A 14097-nucleotide genomic window follows, 5' to 3' on the forward strand; every position below is an offset into this window, starting at 1 on the left:
ATCTTTGGGGGGTTATTACAGTATTACTGATATCTTTGGGGGGGTTATTACAGTATTAGTGGTATCGTTGGGGGGGGGTTATTACAGTATTACTGATATCTTTGGGGGGTGTTATTACCTCGCACCAAGGAATGCAAATAGTTCGGGTAGCTATGATTAGCTGTTCAGGAGTCTTATGGCTTGTGGGTAGAAGCTGTTAAGAAGCCTTTTGGACCTAGACTTGGCGCTCCGGTACCGCTTGCTGTGCGGTAGCAGAGAGAACAATCTATGACTAGGGTGGCTGGAGTCTTTGACAATTTTTAGGGCCTTCCTCTGACACCGCCTGGTATAGAGGTCCTGGATGGCAGGAAGCTTGGCCCCAGTGATGTACTGGGCCGTACGCACTGACCCTCTGTAGTGCCTTGCGGTCGGAGGCCGAGCAGTTGCCATACGAGGCGGTGATGCAACCAGTCAGGATGCTCTCGATGGTGCAGCTGTAGAAGTTTTTGAGGATCTGAGGACTCATGCCAAATCTTTTCAGTCTCCTGAGGGGGAATAGGTGCACCTTGTGCTGGGGACAATAAAAGGCCATTCTAAAATGTGCAGTTTTGTCACACAAGACAATGCCACAGATGTCTCAAGTTTTGAGGGATCGTGCAATTGGCATACTGACTGTTGCCAGAGAATTGAATGTTAATTTCTCTACAATAAGCTGCCTCCAACGTCGTTTTAGAGAATTTGGCAGTACGTTCAACCGGTCTCACAACCACAGACCATTTGTAACCACACCAGCCCAGGACCTCCACATCTGGCTTCTTCACTGGCGGGATCGTCTGAGACCAGACACCCTGAGGAGTATTTCCTTTATTTTTTATTGTTTTTTTCTTCTTTATAATTTTTTTTCTCCCCTTTTTCTCCCCAATTCCGATCTTGTCTCATTGCTGCAACTCCCCAAAGGGCTCGGGAGGCGAAGGTCGAGTCATGCGTCCCCCGAAACATGACCCGCCAAACCACGCTTCTTAACTTCTGCCCGCTTAACCTGGAAGCCAGTTGCACCAATGTGTCGGAGGAAACACCATTTAACTGACGACCGATGTCAGCCTGCATGCGCCCGGCCCGCCACAAGGAGTCGCTAGAGTGCGATGAGCCAAGTAAAGCCCCCCCGGCCAAACCCTCCCCTAACCCGGACAACGCTGGGCCAATTGTGCGCCGCCCTATGGGACTCCTGATCACGGCCGGTTGTGATACAGCCCGGGATCGAACATGGGTCTGCAGTGACACCTCTAGCACTGCGATGCAGTGCCTTAGACCGCTGCGCCACTCGGAAGGCCTGAGGAGTTTTTCTGTCTGTAAAAAAGGCCTTTTGTGGGGAAAAACTAATTCTGATTGGCTGGGCCTGGCTCCCCAGTGTGTGGGCCTGGCTCCCAAGTCGGTGGGCCTATGCCCTCCAAGGCCCACCCATGGCTGCGCCCCTGCCTAGTCATGTGAAACCCATAGATTAGGGCCTAATGAATTTATTTCAAATGACTGATTTCCTTATATGAATTATAACTCAGTAAAGTAGTTGACATTTCTGCATGTTGCGTTTAGACATGGTTTTAGTCATTTCAATGTAGATTGGTTTTGAAACTCAAACCACCCGCAGGTTGTATGTTTGACACCTCTGGTATAGAACAATATGTTTGACACCTCTGGTATAGAACAATATGTTTGACACCTCTGGTATAGAACAATATGTTTGACACCTCTGGTATAGAACAATATGTTTGACACCTCTGGTATAGAACAATATGTTTGACACCTCTGGTATAGAACAATATGTTTGACACCTCTGGTATAGAACAATATGTTTGACACCTCTGGTATAGAACAATATGTTTGACACCTCTGGTATAGAACAATATGTTTGACACCTCTGGTATAGAACAATATGTTTGACACCTCTGGTATAGAACAATATGTTTGACACCTCTGGTATAGAACAATATGCTTGACACCTCTGGTATAGAACAATATGTTGATTAAATACAATATATAGAATATTCCTCAATATTAAATGTTGACTAAAGCGAAGCCCTGGTGGTGTGTTTGTCAGATCAGTGAGGACTCCAGGCTGTCTGGGGGTGGATCCTCCTCCTCCTCCTCCTCCTCCTCTGTCGCTGCCGCCTCTTCTTCCTCCTCCTCCTCCTCCTCTTCCTCTCTCCTCTGCTCAGCCCCAGCCCCAGCCTGCTCCAGCCAAGGTAATCATGTATGTATCAGGCTGCTGGGTGGGACCTGCTCTACTTTACACACTCTAGCTCTCTCAACACTTCTCTCTGTCTCAGCAGCTCTGCAGCAGTCAGGGTTAAAGGTAGACTCAGCGAAATGACGTTGCCTCAAGCAGCACTGCAGATATTGCGATGAGCGAGACGCAAGACTTCAGCTGTCAGACAGTCACACACGGTATCTGCGCATGTGCACAGGGTTGCTTCATGTTGTTTCAGCTTGGTAGCAACAGGACCAAAACAGCGGAGAGGTTTAGCCTCGCGCTTCGATGCTCTTAAGCCGGGTGTACACTACACGGTTTAGCTGGTGCCAGACAAGTTTTTGAGATCGGAGACAAAATCCCCATGTCATTGCCTACTCGGGGCGCGCGGCCGTCACCGACGCTCGTTTTAAATGTGAGCGGGTCAGAGACGCAATCTGAGGGCTAGCGATCTGAGGGCTAGCGATCTGAGGGCTAGCGATCTGAGGGCTAGCGATCTGAGGGCTAGCGATCTCGTCTTTGATCGGTCCCAGACGTCCCACTATTTTCAAACGTGTATGATTTTTATCGGCACAAAATCTGCAACGCTCTTGTAGTGTGAGATATGTGCAACGACAAGTTTTGAGAACGGTGATGAGCAATAGCCAATGAGAGCTTCGCTAGAGAGGAAGCCAGCGAGATGAAGACGTTGTTTTGCATCACCCAGAATGTGTGGACTCTCGAGAAGGAGCCATGACTTTCTAGTATGCGTTTGTACTTGCCTTTAACCAACGCCAAAGTGTCAAATCGTTACAGCTCTGAAGTTCACAAGCGATGTTATTCAATTCAAAATGTTGGCTAGATATTTCAACTCTGTATGGCAAGCGTGATTGTCTGACTGAAAATGTTTGAGGCTGCTTTGAGCCACAGCTCGTTGTAGCTACGTTAAATCTAATCACATCATCACATCATTGTTTTGGCGAGACAGCGTGGTATGGAGAATCCTCAAGAACAAGTGAATAATCTTGTGGTGTGTGACCCCCGTCTGTGACCCCCGTCTGTTCCACATCGTTTAGTGTGGGCACCACCACGTTGGCAAGACAACACAACAGGAAAGACGGTGGTTTAATGTGAGAGGTTAGCGATGTTAGGATTTTGAAAGTCATGTAGCGTAAATCCGGCTTTAGTTGTTGCGGAAATTGACCCACTATGCTGTTTACTTTGTGCATCTACATCATATCGCTGAGTCCACCTTTAACATTCATGCCTTGTTGAGCGTTGAACTAAAAGGTTTACTGTGGTTGGCTGCTATACAGATATGCATCACTAATCCCCCTGAGACGCACAGCTCCTACTAATACTACTAATAATACATCACTAATCCCCCTGAGATGCACAGCTCCTACTAATACTACTAATAATGCATCACTAATCCCCCTGAGACGCACAGCTCCTACTAATACTACTAATAATACATCACTAATCCCCCTGAGACGCACAGCTCCTACTAATACTACTAATAATACATCAATAATCCCCCTGAGACGCACAGCTCCTACTAATACTACTAATAATGCATCACTAATCCCCCTGAGACGCACAGCTCCTACTAATACTACTAATAATGCATCACTAATCCCCCTGAGACGCACAGCTCCTACTAATACTACTAATAATGCATCACTAATCCCCCTGAGACGCACAGCTCCTACTAATACTAATAATACATCACTAATCCCCCTGAGACGCACAGCTCCTACTAATACTACTAATAATACATCACTAATCCCCCTGAGACGCACAGCTCCTACTAATACTACTAATAATACATCACTAATCCCCCTGAGACGCACAGCTCCTACTAATACTACTAATAATACATCACTAATCCCCCTGAGACGCACAGCTCCTACTAATACTACTAATAATACATCACTAATCCCCCTGAGACGCACAGCTCCTACTAATACTACTAATAATACATCACTAATCCCCCTGAGACGCACAGCTCCTACTAATACTACTAATAATACATCACTAATCCCCCTGAGACGCACAGCTCCTACTAATACTACTAATAATACATCACTAATCCCCCTGAGACGCACAGCTCCTACTAATACTACTAATAATACATCACTAATCCCCCTGAGACGCACAGCTCCTACTAATACTACTAATAATACATCACTAATCCCCCTGAGACGCACAGCTCCTACTAATACTACTAATAATACATCACTAATCCCCCTGAGACGCACAGCTCCTACTAATACTACTAATAATACATCACTAATCCCCCTGAGACGCACAGCTCCTACTAATACTACTAATAATACATCAATAATCCCCCTGAGACGCACAGCTCCTACTAATACTACTAATAATACATCTCTAATCCACAGTACTGTTGTAACTCTCACCACTGTGATATACAGTGTGCTTTAACAGTGACGTATCGTCAGACTGAACACACTTTGAAGCATAGCAGTATACATTTCAGATCACTATTTTTAATTTTTTTTGTTCCAGAAGTGATATGTGAAGAAGCCGCCTTTGTTACCCCTACGATATTGACTCCTGTGGATTTTATTGCACTTGATACCCAGCGATGCTATGATGATGTGAACGCTCTGCCTTGTGAGAAACAACTACAGGTGAGTCTTTCATCTGATCACACAAAGAAACATCATTTTTATTATGACATTTCCACGATTTATTTTGTAATATGGAATCGGGCTGCAAGAAAAAAAAAAATGTCTGTGTGAACGTACCGTTTAAAAAATATATTATAGTGATTCTTAAAACAAATAAAATAGCATTCATTACATACTGTGTGTAAAATTTTCCAAAAAAACGACCTGAACTCAGGGGTAGACGTAACATACTAAATGAAAATCCGGAATACTGAAATTCGTATGATATGTTACGTTTGGTACGGTATGTATACATTTGTGGATGTCCATTATCCATTTCGTATGATTTAACAAATGATAATTCGTATGATATGTTACGAATTGCAATTTGTGCAATATGTTACAAATTTGCAATACCTATGATATTTTACGAATTCAAATTTGTTAGCTAGGTGGCCAATGTTAGCTAGCTGGCTAATGTTAGCAAGGCTAGGGATTAAGGTTAAAGGGTAAAGGTTAACATTATGGGAAGGGTTAGCTAACATTTTAAATTTTTAGTCATTTAGCAGACGCTCTTATCCAGAGCGACTTACAGTTAGTGAGTGCATACATTTTCATACTGGCCCCCCGTGGGAAACGAACCCACAACCCTGGCGTTGCAAGCGCCATGCTCTACCAACTGAGCTACAGGGGACTAACATGCTAAGTAGTTGCAAAGTAGCTAAAATGCTAAAGTTGTCCGTCATGAGATTGGCGGGTGGTCCCGGAATTACAGTTGACATGTGGAACAACGATTTTCGAAAAATAGGATACTTGTGCCTTACAGTCCATTACATAAACAAAGAGTGGGTGCTCGTGGAGAGGGTGCTATTCACCACGGAGTGGGACAGTTCCCAGAGCAAAACTGCAGATAGCAGAAGGCACAATGTTGACTTCCTCTATCGCTTCAAAGAGGCCACACTCTCCTTGGAGGACAGCAAACGGCTAACTCTTCCCCTGGTCATGGTGTGGTTCCAAAGGATAACGCGTCACCTACAGCTGGAGTTGTGGCGTCAGAGAGGAGAAGCTAGCTGACCAGGCACAGTGGATGACATCCTTTTCTTGCACAGCAATGTGAAGGAATCCCAGTGATCAATGGACTGTTTTTGAAATTATTGTTGTAGTAGCTTTATTTGTTGTCTGTCATTCATAGGCCATACGCAGGCCAGAGGCCTAAACCGTGGTCCTCTGTAGCTCAGCTGGTAGAGCACGGCGCTTGTAACGCCAGGGGTAGTGGGTTCGATCCCCGGGACCACCCCATACGTAAAAAATGTATGCACACGTGACTGTAAGTCGCTTCGGATAAAAGCGTCTGCTAAATGGCATATTAATTGTCTTTTGTGGTTGCATGTTCAGTGGAGCCACATCTTAAATGTTGTGTTATGTGTGTGTTCCAGGTTACCAGCCACCAGCCTGACGATGATTCTGGTTCTGTTGAACGCTCCAGGACCCAACAGAACCAGAACCGTAGGAACAGTGGGTATGTTGTGAAGCGCGCAGCTGTAAACGTCATTTACACTTGACACGGAAATAAACCATTTCATTCAATCATTCGTTCATCCATTCAGTCATTCATTCATTCATCCATTCATTCATTCATTCATTCATTCATTCATTTAAGCTGTGTTGTTTCTATACTGTGTGTCTTCATGTCTTCACTAATGTGACATGTAGTTAAAATGGAGGCCAGTTTACATGTAGTTAAAATGGAGGCCAGTTTACATGTAGTTAAAATGGAGGCCAGTTTTATACACTAACCAGTCAGGAGGAGGCGCTAGATCCCTCCAGAAATATCTGCAGACAGTTGAGGAAACGTCAACCCTGTGACATGAGGTATCATATTACTGTGTCAGTACTGTTTTAATATAAATTAATCACATTTTCATTGGAAAATGCTTCTTTCTTTATATTTTTTATACACAACATTCCAGTCCAAACCACACATATGTTCCCCTCTTTCACCTTCTGCTGCTATTGTTGTTCCACTACTGTTTTATCATGAGTTATTCTGGAAGATCTAACCAGGTGTGTGTTTCCTGTGTCCCAGCTGCTGCTGCTGCTCTGTGGGGGAGAGAGAGGAGAGCAGCACTAACCTGAGGACCTCTGTGCTCCCCCTCTACCTCCTCTCCTGTCCATCCTTCACCTCCCTGCTGTCTGCCCGCATCACCAGAGCCCTGGGAGAGGAGGACAGGAGGCCCAGCGGACTCAGAGATCTTCCCAGCCAGGAAGGCACCGATCTGGGCAGCCCCAGCCCAAGTCCCAGCCCCTCCTCTGGAGACGGATACTTTGAGATGGGTCTGGGGGAGGTAGAGAAGGAGAGGGAGGGAGAGGAGGGGTCCCTGACTGACAAGGTGGAGGTAAAGGGAGAGAACCAGGCCCCAGAGACAGAGGTGTTACGTGTGACCAAAGTCATGTGGTGCCACTGCATCAGGGTTGGTGACGTGGTGGAGCAGAGGTCGGTGTGTGTGGTGCTAACAGATAGTCTGCTGGTGTTGTTCCACTGTCCTAGTCAGCCCTCCACAGCGCCGACCCATCAGCCCCAGAGCCAGCCTCAACACCTTGGCTCAGTCACAGACCAGACCCAGGGCCTGACCCTACAGGTCCTAGTAGATAGCCTGGAGCCAGACCTTGTCCTTCCCTACGACCAGCTAGATTCTCTCCTCTTCGACATCCCAGACACTTGCCTTTCCCTGAGGGTGAGGTCCTCTGACGTCCGCTGGTACCTCTTCTCAGACCCCCAGGGTTTAAAGGAGACCCACTCCCTGCTCTGCTCCCTGGCCAAGCTCCCCTCCTCCTCCCCGTCAGGAGGTCCATCCTCCCCCCAGCAGCTCCTCCAACTGCTCTTCACCTCCTGGGAGTTTGAGGAGAACCAGGACTGTGTGAATGGAGGTTATGCAGCACATCTAGTGGAGACTGCCATGTTGGCTCCCCAGACCAGACAGACCAGCCAGCAGACAACCTCCTCCACCAACCCAACTTTCACTCCTATGAAGAACTCTACTAACCCCAACACCTCCACCCTCCAAACTCCAACCAACCCCCTTCTCTCTGACATCCTATCCCACGTAGTTCCAGGGGGGGAAAGTGGGGACTCCTCCTGCTGTGTCCCCTGTGTCCTGTTCCTGACCCAGCGCCATCTCTGTGTGCTGAAGGTGGACTTCAAAGCTCTGGCCCGGGGAACCGCCAGAGAGGAACCATCAGGCAACCACAATCAGAGGCTCCGCTCCTGCACCAGGCTCACCCGCATCCCCCTGGCCTCCGTGCTGCCCCACCCCAGGCTGAGTGCCCTGTATGGGGCTGGTGCAGGGTCTGTCCCTGCCTACTCTCCCCGCTGCCCCCTGCCCTGGCACCACCCCTACCCCAGAGACAGCCATGTAATGGAGCTCCTAGCAGGACAAGAGAGGGTCACGGCGGTGTTCCCCTTGCCTCACGACAGGCTCCGCTTCCAGAGACAGTTCACCCTGCTACGCTCCGGCCTCAGAGACATTAAGACTGTGGCTTTCCTGCAGGGTGGGAACGAACACAGCCACAGTGACAGGACGATAAACATATCCACTCCCAATAAGACGAAGAGCACAGACAGGCTGCAGGTTAACAGGTAGATACACACGGACACATTACTGAAGGACAGACTGTCCCATTACTGAAGGACAGACTGTCCCATTACTGAAGGACAGACTGTCCCATTACTGAAGGACAGACTGTCCCATTAATGAAGGACAGACTGTCCCATTAATGAAGGACAGACTGTCCCATAACTGAAGGACAGACTGTCCCATTACTGAAGGACAGACTGTCCCATTACTGAAGGACAGACTGTCCCATTACTGAAGGACAGACTGTCCCATTACTGAAGGACAGACTGTCCCATTACTGAAGGACAGACTGTCCCATTACTGAAGGACAGACTGTCCCATTAATGAAGGACAGACTGTCCCATTAATGAAGGACAGACTGTCCCATTAATGAAGGACAGACTGTCCCATTAATGAAGGACAGACTGTCCCATAACTGAAGGACAGACTGTCCCATTATTGAAATGTTTAGTGAATATAAAAATGTATTCTATTGCTAACAGTTAGCTATCAAGATCGAGGTTCTTCCATTTTTCATGACATATTGTCGCTCTTGCTTCAGGTGACGCTCGGATCCACCTCTATGCGGACGACACCATTTTGTATACATCTGGCCCTTCATTGGACACTGTGTTAACAAACCTCCAAACGAGCTTCAATGCCATACAACACTCCTTCCGTAGCCTCCAACTGCTCTTAAACGCTAGTAAAACTAAATGCATGCTCTTCAACCGAACGCTGCTTGCACCCGCCCACCCGACTAGAATCACCACTCTCGACGGGTCTGACCTAGAGTATGTGGACAACTACAAATACCTAGGTGTCTGGTTAGACTGTAAACTCTCCTTCCAGACTCACATTAAGCATCTCCAATCCAAAGTTAAATCTAGAATCGGCTTCCTATTTCGCAACAAAGCCTCCTTCACTCATGCTGCCAAACATGCCCTCGTAAAACTGACTATCCTACCGATCCTTGACTTCGGCGATGTCATTTACAAAATAGCCTCCAACACTCTACTCAGCAAATTGGATGTAGTCTATCACAGTGCCATCCGTTTTGTCTCCAAAGCCCCATGCACTACCCACCATTGTGACCTGTATGCTCTCGTTGGCTGGCCCTCACTACATATTCGTCGCCAAACCCACTGGCTCCAGGTCATCTATAAATCACTGCTAGGCAAATCCCGCTTTATCTTAGCTCATTGGTCACCATAGCAACACCCACCCGTAGTCTGCGCTCCAGCAGGTATATCTCACTGGTCATCCCCAAAGCCAACACCTCCTTTGGCCGCCATTCCTTCCAGTTCTCTGCTGCCAATGACTGGAACGAACTGCAAAAATCTCTGAAGCAGGAGACTCTTATCTCCCTCACTAACTTTAAGCATCAGTTGTCAGAGCACCTTACCGATCACTGCACCTGTACACAGCCCATCTGATATTAGCCCACCCAACCACCTCATCCCCATATTGTTATTTATTTTGCTCATTTGCACCCCAGTATCTCTATTTGCACATCATCTCTGCACATCTAGCATTCCAGTGTTAATACTAAATTGTAATTATTTTGTACTATGGCCTATTTATTGCCTTACCTCCATAACTTGCTACATTTGAACACACTGTATATATATTTTCTGTTGTATTTTTTTGACTTTATGTTTTTTTTTACCCCATATGTAACTCTGTGTTGTTGTTTTTATCGCACTGCTTTGCTTTATCTTGGCCAGGTCGCAGTTGTAAATGAGAACTTGTTCTCAACTGGCTTACCTGGTTAAATAAAGGTGAAATAAAATTTAAAATAAACATTGTTTCTCTGTCTCTCCATCTAGCCCTCGGGGTGTTCAGCGTCCTCGGCCGTCCCTGTCCCTGTCCTACCCTACAGACATCCTGGTGGAGAAGCTGACAGGAGACAACCAGGTCCCATCCCACCTGTCCCTGTCCCCAGCCCTGTCCCTCCTTTCTGGGCTCAGGGGACACCAGCTGCTGGGGTTCTTCCACACAAACATTGCGGAGGTAGAGGGAGAGAGACACGTGCACACACACACACACACACACACACACACACACACACACACACACACACACACACACACACACACACACACACACACACACACACACACACACACACACAGCTGTATGCACACAACACACACACACAGCTGTATGCACACAACACACATACACACACACACACACACACACACACACAGCTGTATGCACACAACACACACACACACACACACACACACACAGCTGTATGCACACAACACACACACACACACACACACACACACACACACACACACACACACACACACAGCTGTATGCACACAACACACATACACACACACACACACACACACACACAGCTGTATGCACACAACACACACACACACACAGCTGTATGCACACAACACACACACACACACACACACACACACACACACACACAGCTGTATGCACGCAACACACACACACACACAGCTGTATGCACACAACACACACACACACACACACACACACACAGCTGTATGCACACAACACACACACACACACACAGCTGTATGCACGCAACACACACACACACACAAACAGACACACACAGGCACAAAAATTGATCGCCGGAAAACGTGACTGGTAAGATTTAAATTTACCAGACATTTTAGAAGTTGACTTGATATCCATATGCATTGGGTGCGTAACCTGATTAGGGCGTCCGCCCACGGTGCTCAGAATGACAGAAATCACATTTAGATTAGCTATGGTAATTCATATTAACAGGAATTAGCCTGTAAAGTTCTTCTACCGACAGGTTTTATTGAAAAGCTTGTCTTCCTCCCTGCTATAAATTATCAATGTAGATCTTTTTTTTTTTTTTATGAACTAAACATTCAGTCTAGAAGAACAAGTCTCCTACACAGTGATAAAACAGTAATAAAAAATAATCTAATTTGCAAACGACCTGTCCTATAGGCTATTTAAAGAGGTGTGTCTGTGTGTGCCGGAAGCTGCTGGAGGAAGTGACACTTAACGAGCCTCGCTGGCGATGTGTGATGTCATCATGGGCTGCTGAGCAACTCTGCTGTCCTCAGAACTGGATATTTATTAAAGGGAAATTCTGGCACTTTTCAACCTCATTCATTATCTCCATTCACCAAACCAGTGTCTACATACAGTGCATTCAGAAAGTATTCAGACAACTTGACCCTTTTCAACATTTTGTTACGTTACAGCCTTATTCTAAAATTGATTAAATAAATCATTTTCTTCATCAATCTGCACACAATACCCCATAATGATAAAGCGAAACAGGTTTTTATATATTTTTGCTAATTTATAAAAAATAAAAAATAAAAATACTTTATTTACATAAGCATTCAGACTCTTTGCTATGAGACTCGAAATTGAGCTCCGGTGCATCCTGTTTCCATTGATCATCCTTGAGATGTTTCTACAACTTGATTGGAGTCCACATGTGGTAAATTCAATTGATTGGACATGATTTGGAAAGGCACACACCTGTCTATATAAGGTCCCACAGTTGACAGTGCATGTCAGAGCAAAAACCAAGCCATGAGGTCAAAGGAATTGTCCGTAGAGCTCCGAGACAGGATTGTGTCGAGGCACAGATCTGGGGAAGGGTACCAAAAAATGTCTGCAGCATTGAAGGTCCCCAAGAACACCGTGACCCTCTTAAATGGAAGAAGTTTGGAACCACCAAGACTCTTCCTAGAGCTGGCCGCCCGGCCAAACTGAGCAATCGGGGGAGAAGGGCCTTGGTCAGGGAGGTGACCAAGAACCCGATGGTCACGCTGACAGAGCTCCAGAGTTCCTCTGTGGAGATGGGAGAGCCTTCCAGAAGGGCAACCATCTCTGCAGCACTCCACCAATCAGGCCTTTATGGTAAAGTGGCCAGACGGAAGCCACTCCTCAGTAAAAGGCACATGACAGCCCGCTTGGAGTTTGCCGAAGGGCACCTAAAGGACTCTCAGACCATGAGAAACAAGATTGAACTCTTTGGACTGAATGCCAAGCATCACGTCTGGAGGAAACCTGGCCCCATCCCTACGGTGAAGCATGGTGGTGACACATCATGCTGTGGGGATGTTTTTCAGCGGCAGGGACTGGGAGACTAGTCAGGATCAAGGGAAAGATGAACGGAGCGAAGTACAGAGAGATCCTTGATGAAAACCTGCTCCAGAGCGCTCAGGACCTCAGACTGGGGCGAAGGTTCACCTTCCAACAGGACAACGACCCTAAGCACACAGCCAAGACAACGCAGGAGTGGCTTCGGGACAAGTCTCTGAATGTTCTTGAGTGGCCCAGCCAGAGCCCGGACTTGAACCCGATCTAACATCTCTGGAGAGACCTGAAAATAGCTGTGCAGCGACGCTCCCCATCCAACCTGACAGAGCTTGAGAGGATCTGCAGAGAAGAATGGGAGAAACTCCCCAAATACAGGTGTGCCAAGCTTGTAGCGTCATACCCAATAAGACTCGAGGCTGTAATCGCTGCCAAAGGTGCTTCAAAAAAGTACTGAGTAAAGGGTCTGAATACTTATGTAAATATGATATTTCGGTTATTATTTTTGTTTATAGATTTGCAAAAATTTCTAAAAACCTGTTTTTGCTTTGTCACTATGGGGTATTGTGTGGAGTTGATGAGGGGAAAAAACTATTGGATCCATTTTAGAATAAGGCTGTAACGTAACAAAAAGTCAAGGGGTCTGAATACTTTCGGAATGTACTGTATGTGAAAACAGCACATTTTTATGATCTGGTTGAATAGATAAGAACAAAGGTCCTAAAAATGAGATGTTTAAAGGGGATGGTGTGTGCCTGTGATGTCTATGAGATGTTTAAAGGGGATGGTGTGTGCCTGTGATGTCTATGAGATGTTTAAAGGGGATGGTGTGTGCCTGTGATGTCTATGAGATGTTTAAAGGGGATGGTGTGTGCCTGTGATGTCTATGAGATGTTTAAAGGGGATGGTGTGTGCCTGTGATGTCTGAGATGTTTAAAGGGGATGGTGTGTGCCTGTGATGTCTATGAGATGTTTAAAGGGGATGGTGTGTGCCTGTGATGTCTATGAGATGTTTAAAGGGGATGGTGTGTGCCTGTGATGTCTGAGATGTTTAAAGGGGATGGTGTGTGCCTGTGATGTCTATGAGATGTTTAAAGGGGATGGTGTGTGCCTGTGATGTCTGAGATGTTTAAAGGGGATAGTGTGTGCCTGTGATGTCTATGAGATGTTTAAAGGGGATGGTGTGTGCCTGTGATGTCTATGAGATGTTTAAAGGGGATGGTGTGTGCCTGTGATGTCTATGAGATGTTTAAAGGGGATGGTGTGCGCCTGTGATGTCTATGAGATGTTTAAAGGGGATGGTGTGTGCCTGTGATGTCTATGAGATGTTTAAAGGGGATGGTGTGTGCCTGTGATGTCTATGAGATGTTTAAAGGGGATGGTGTGTGCCTGTGATGTCTATGAGATGTTTAAAGGGGATGGTGTGTGCCTGTGATGTCTATGAGATGTTTAAAGGGGATGGTGTGCGCCTGTGATGTCTAAGATGTTTAAAGGGGATGGTGTGTGCCTGTGATGTCTATGAGATGTTTAAAGGGGATGGTGTGTGCCTGTGATGTCT

General features: G+C 46.4%; 1 protein-coding gene across 1 annotated transcript in view; it reads left to right on the plus strand.

Moving 5' to 3' along the window:
* nisch (nischarin) overlaps nucleotides 1-14097 on the plus strand; it is a 30981-nt gene that overhangs the window by 9541 nt on the left and 7343 nt on the right. The window contains exons 13-17 of the mRNA XM_084167395.1: nucleotides 2075-2219; nucleotides 4736-4860; nucleotides 6276-6358; nucleotides 6926-8476; nucleotides 10283-10466. Of these exons, the coding sequence (XP_084023521.1) occupies nucleotides 2075-2219; nucleotides 4736-4860; nucleotides 6276-6358; nucleotides 6926-8476; nucleotides 10283-10466 (2088 nt within the window). The remainder of the gene's footprint in view (nucleotides 1-2074; nucleotides 2220-4735; nucleotides 4861-6275; nucleotides 6359-6925; nucleotides 8477-10282; nucleotides 10467-14097) is intronic.

The sequence above is a fragment of the Coregonus lavaretus genome (assembly GCF_964263955.1).
Source record: "Coregonus lavaretus genome assembly, chromosome: 8".
Taxonomy (NCBI): domain Eukaryota; kingdom Metazoa; phylum Chordata; class Actinopteri; order Salmoniformes; family Salmonidae; genus Coregonus; species Coregonus lavaretus.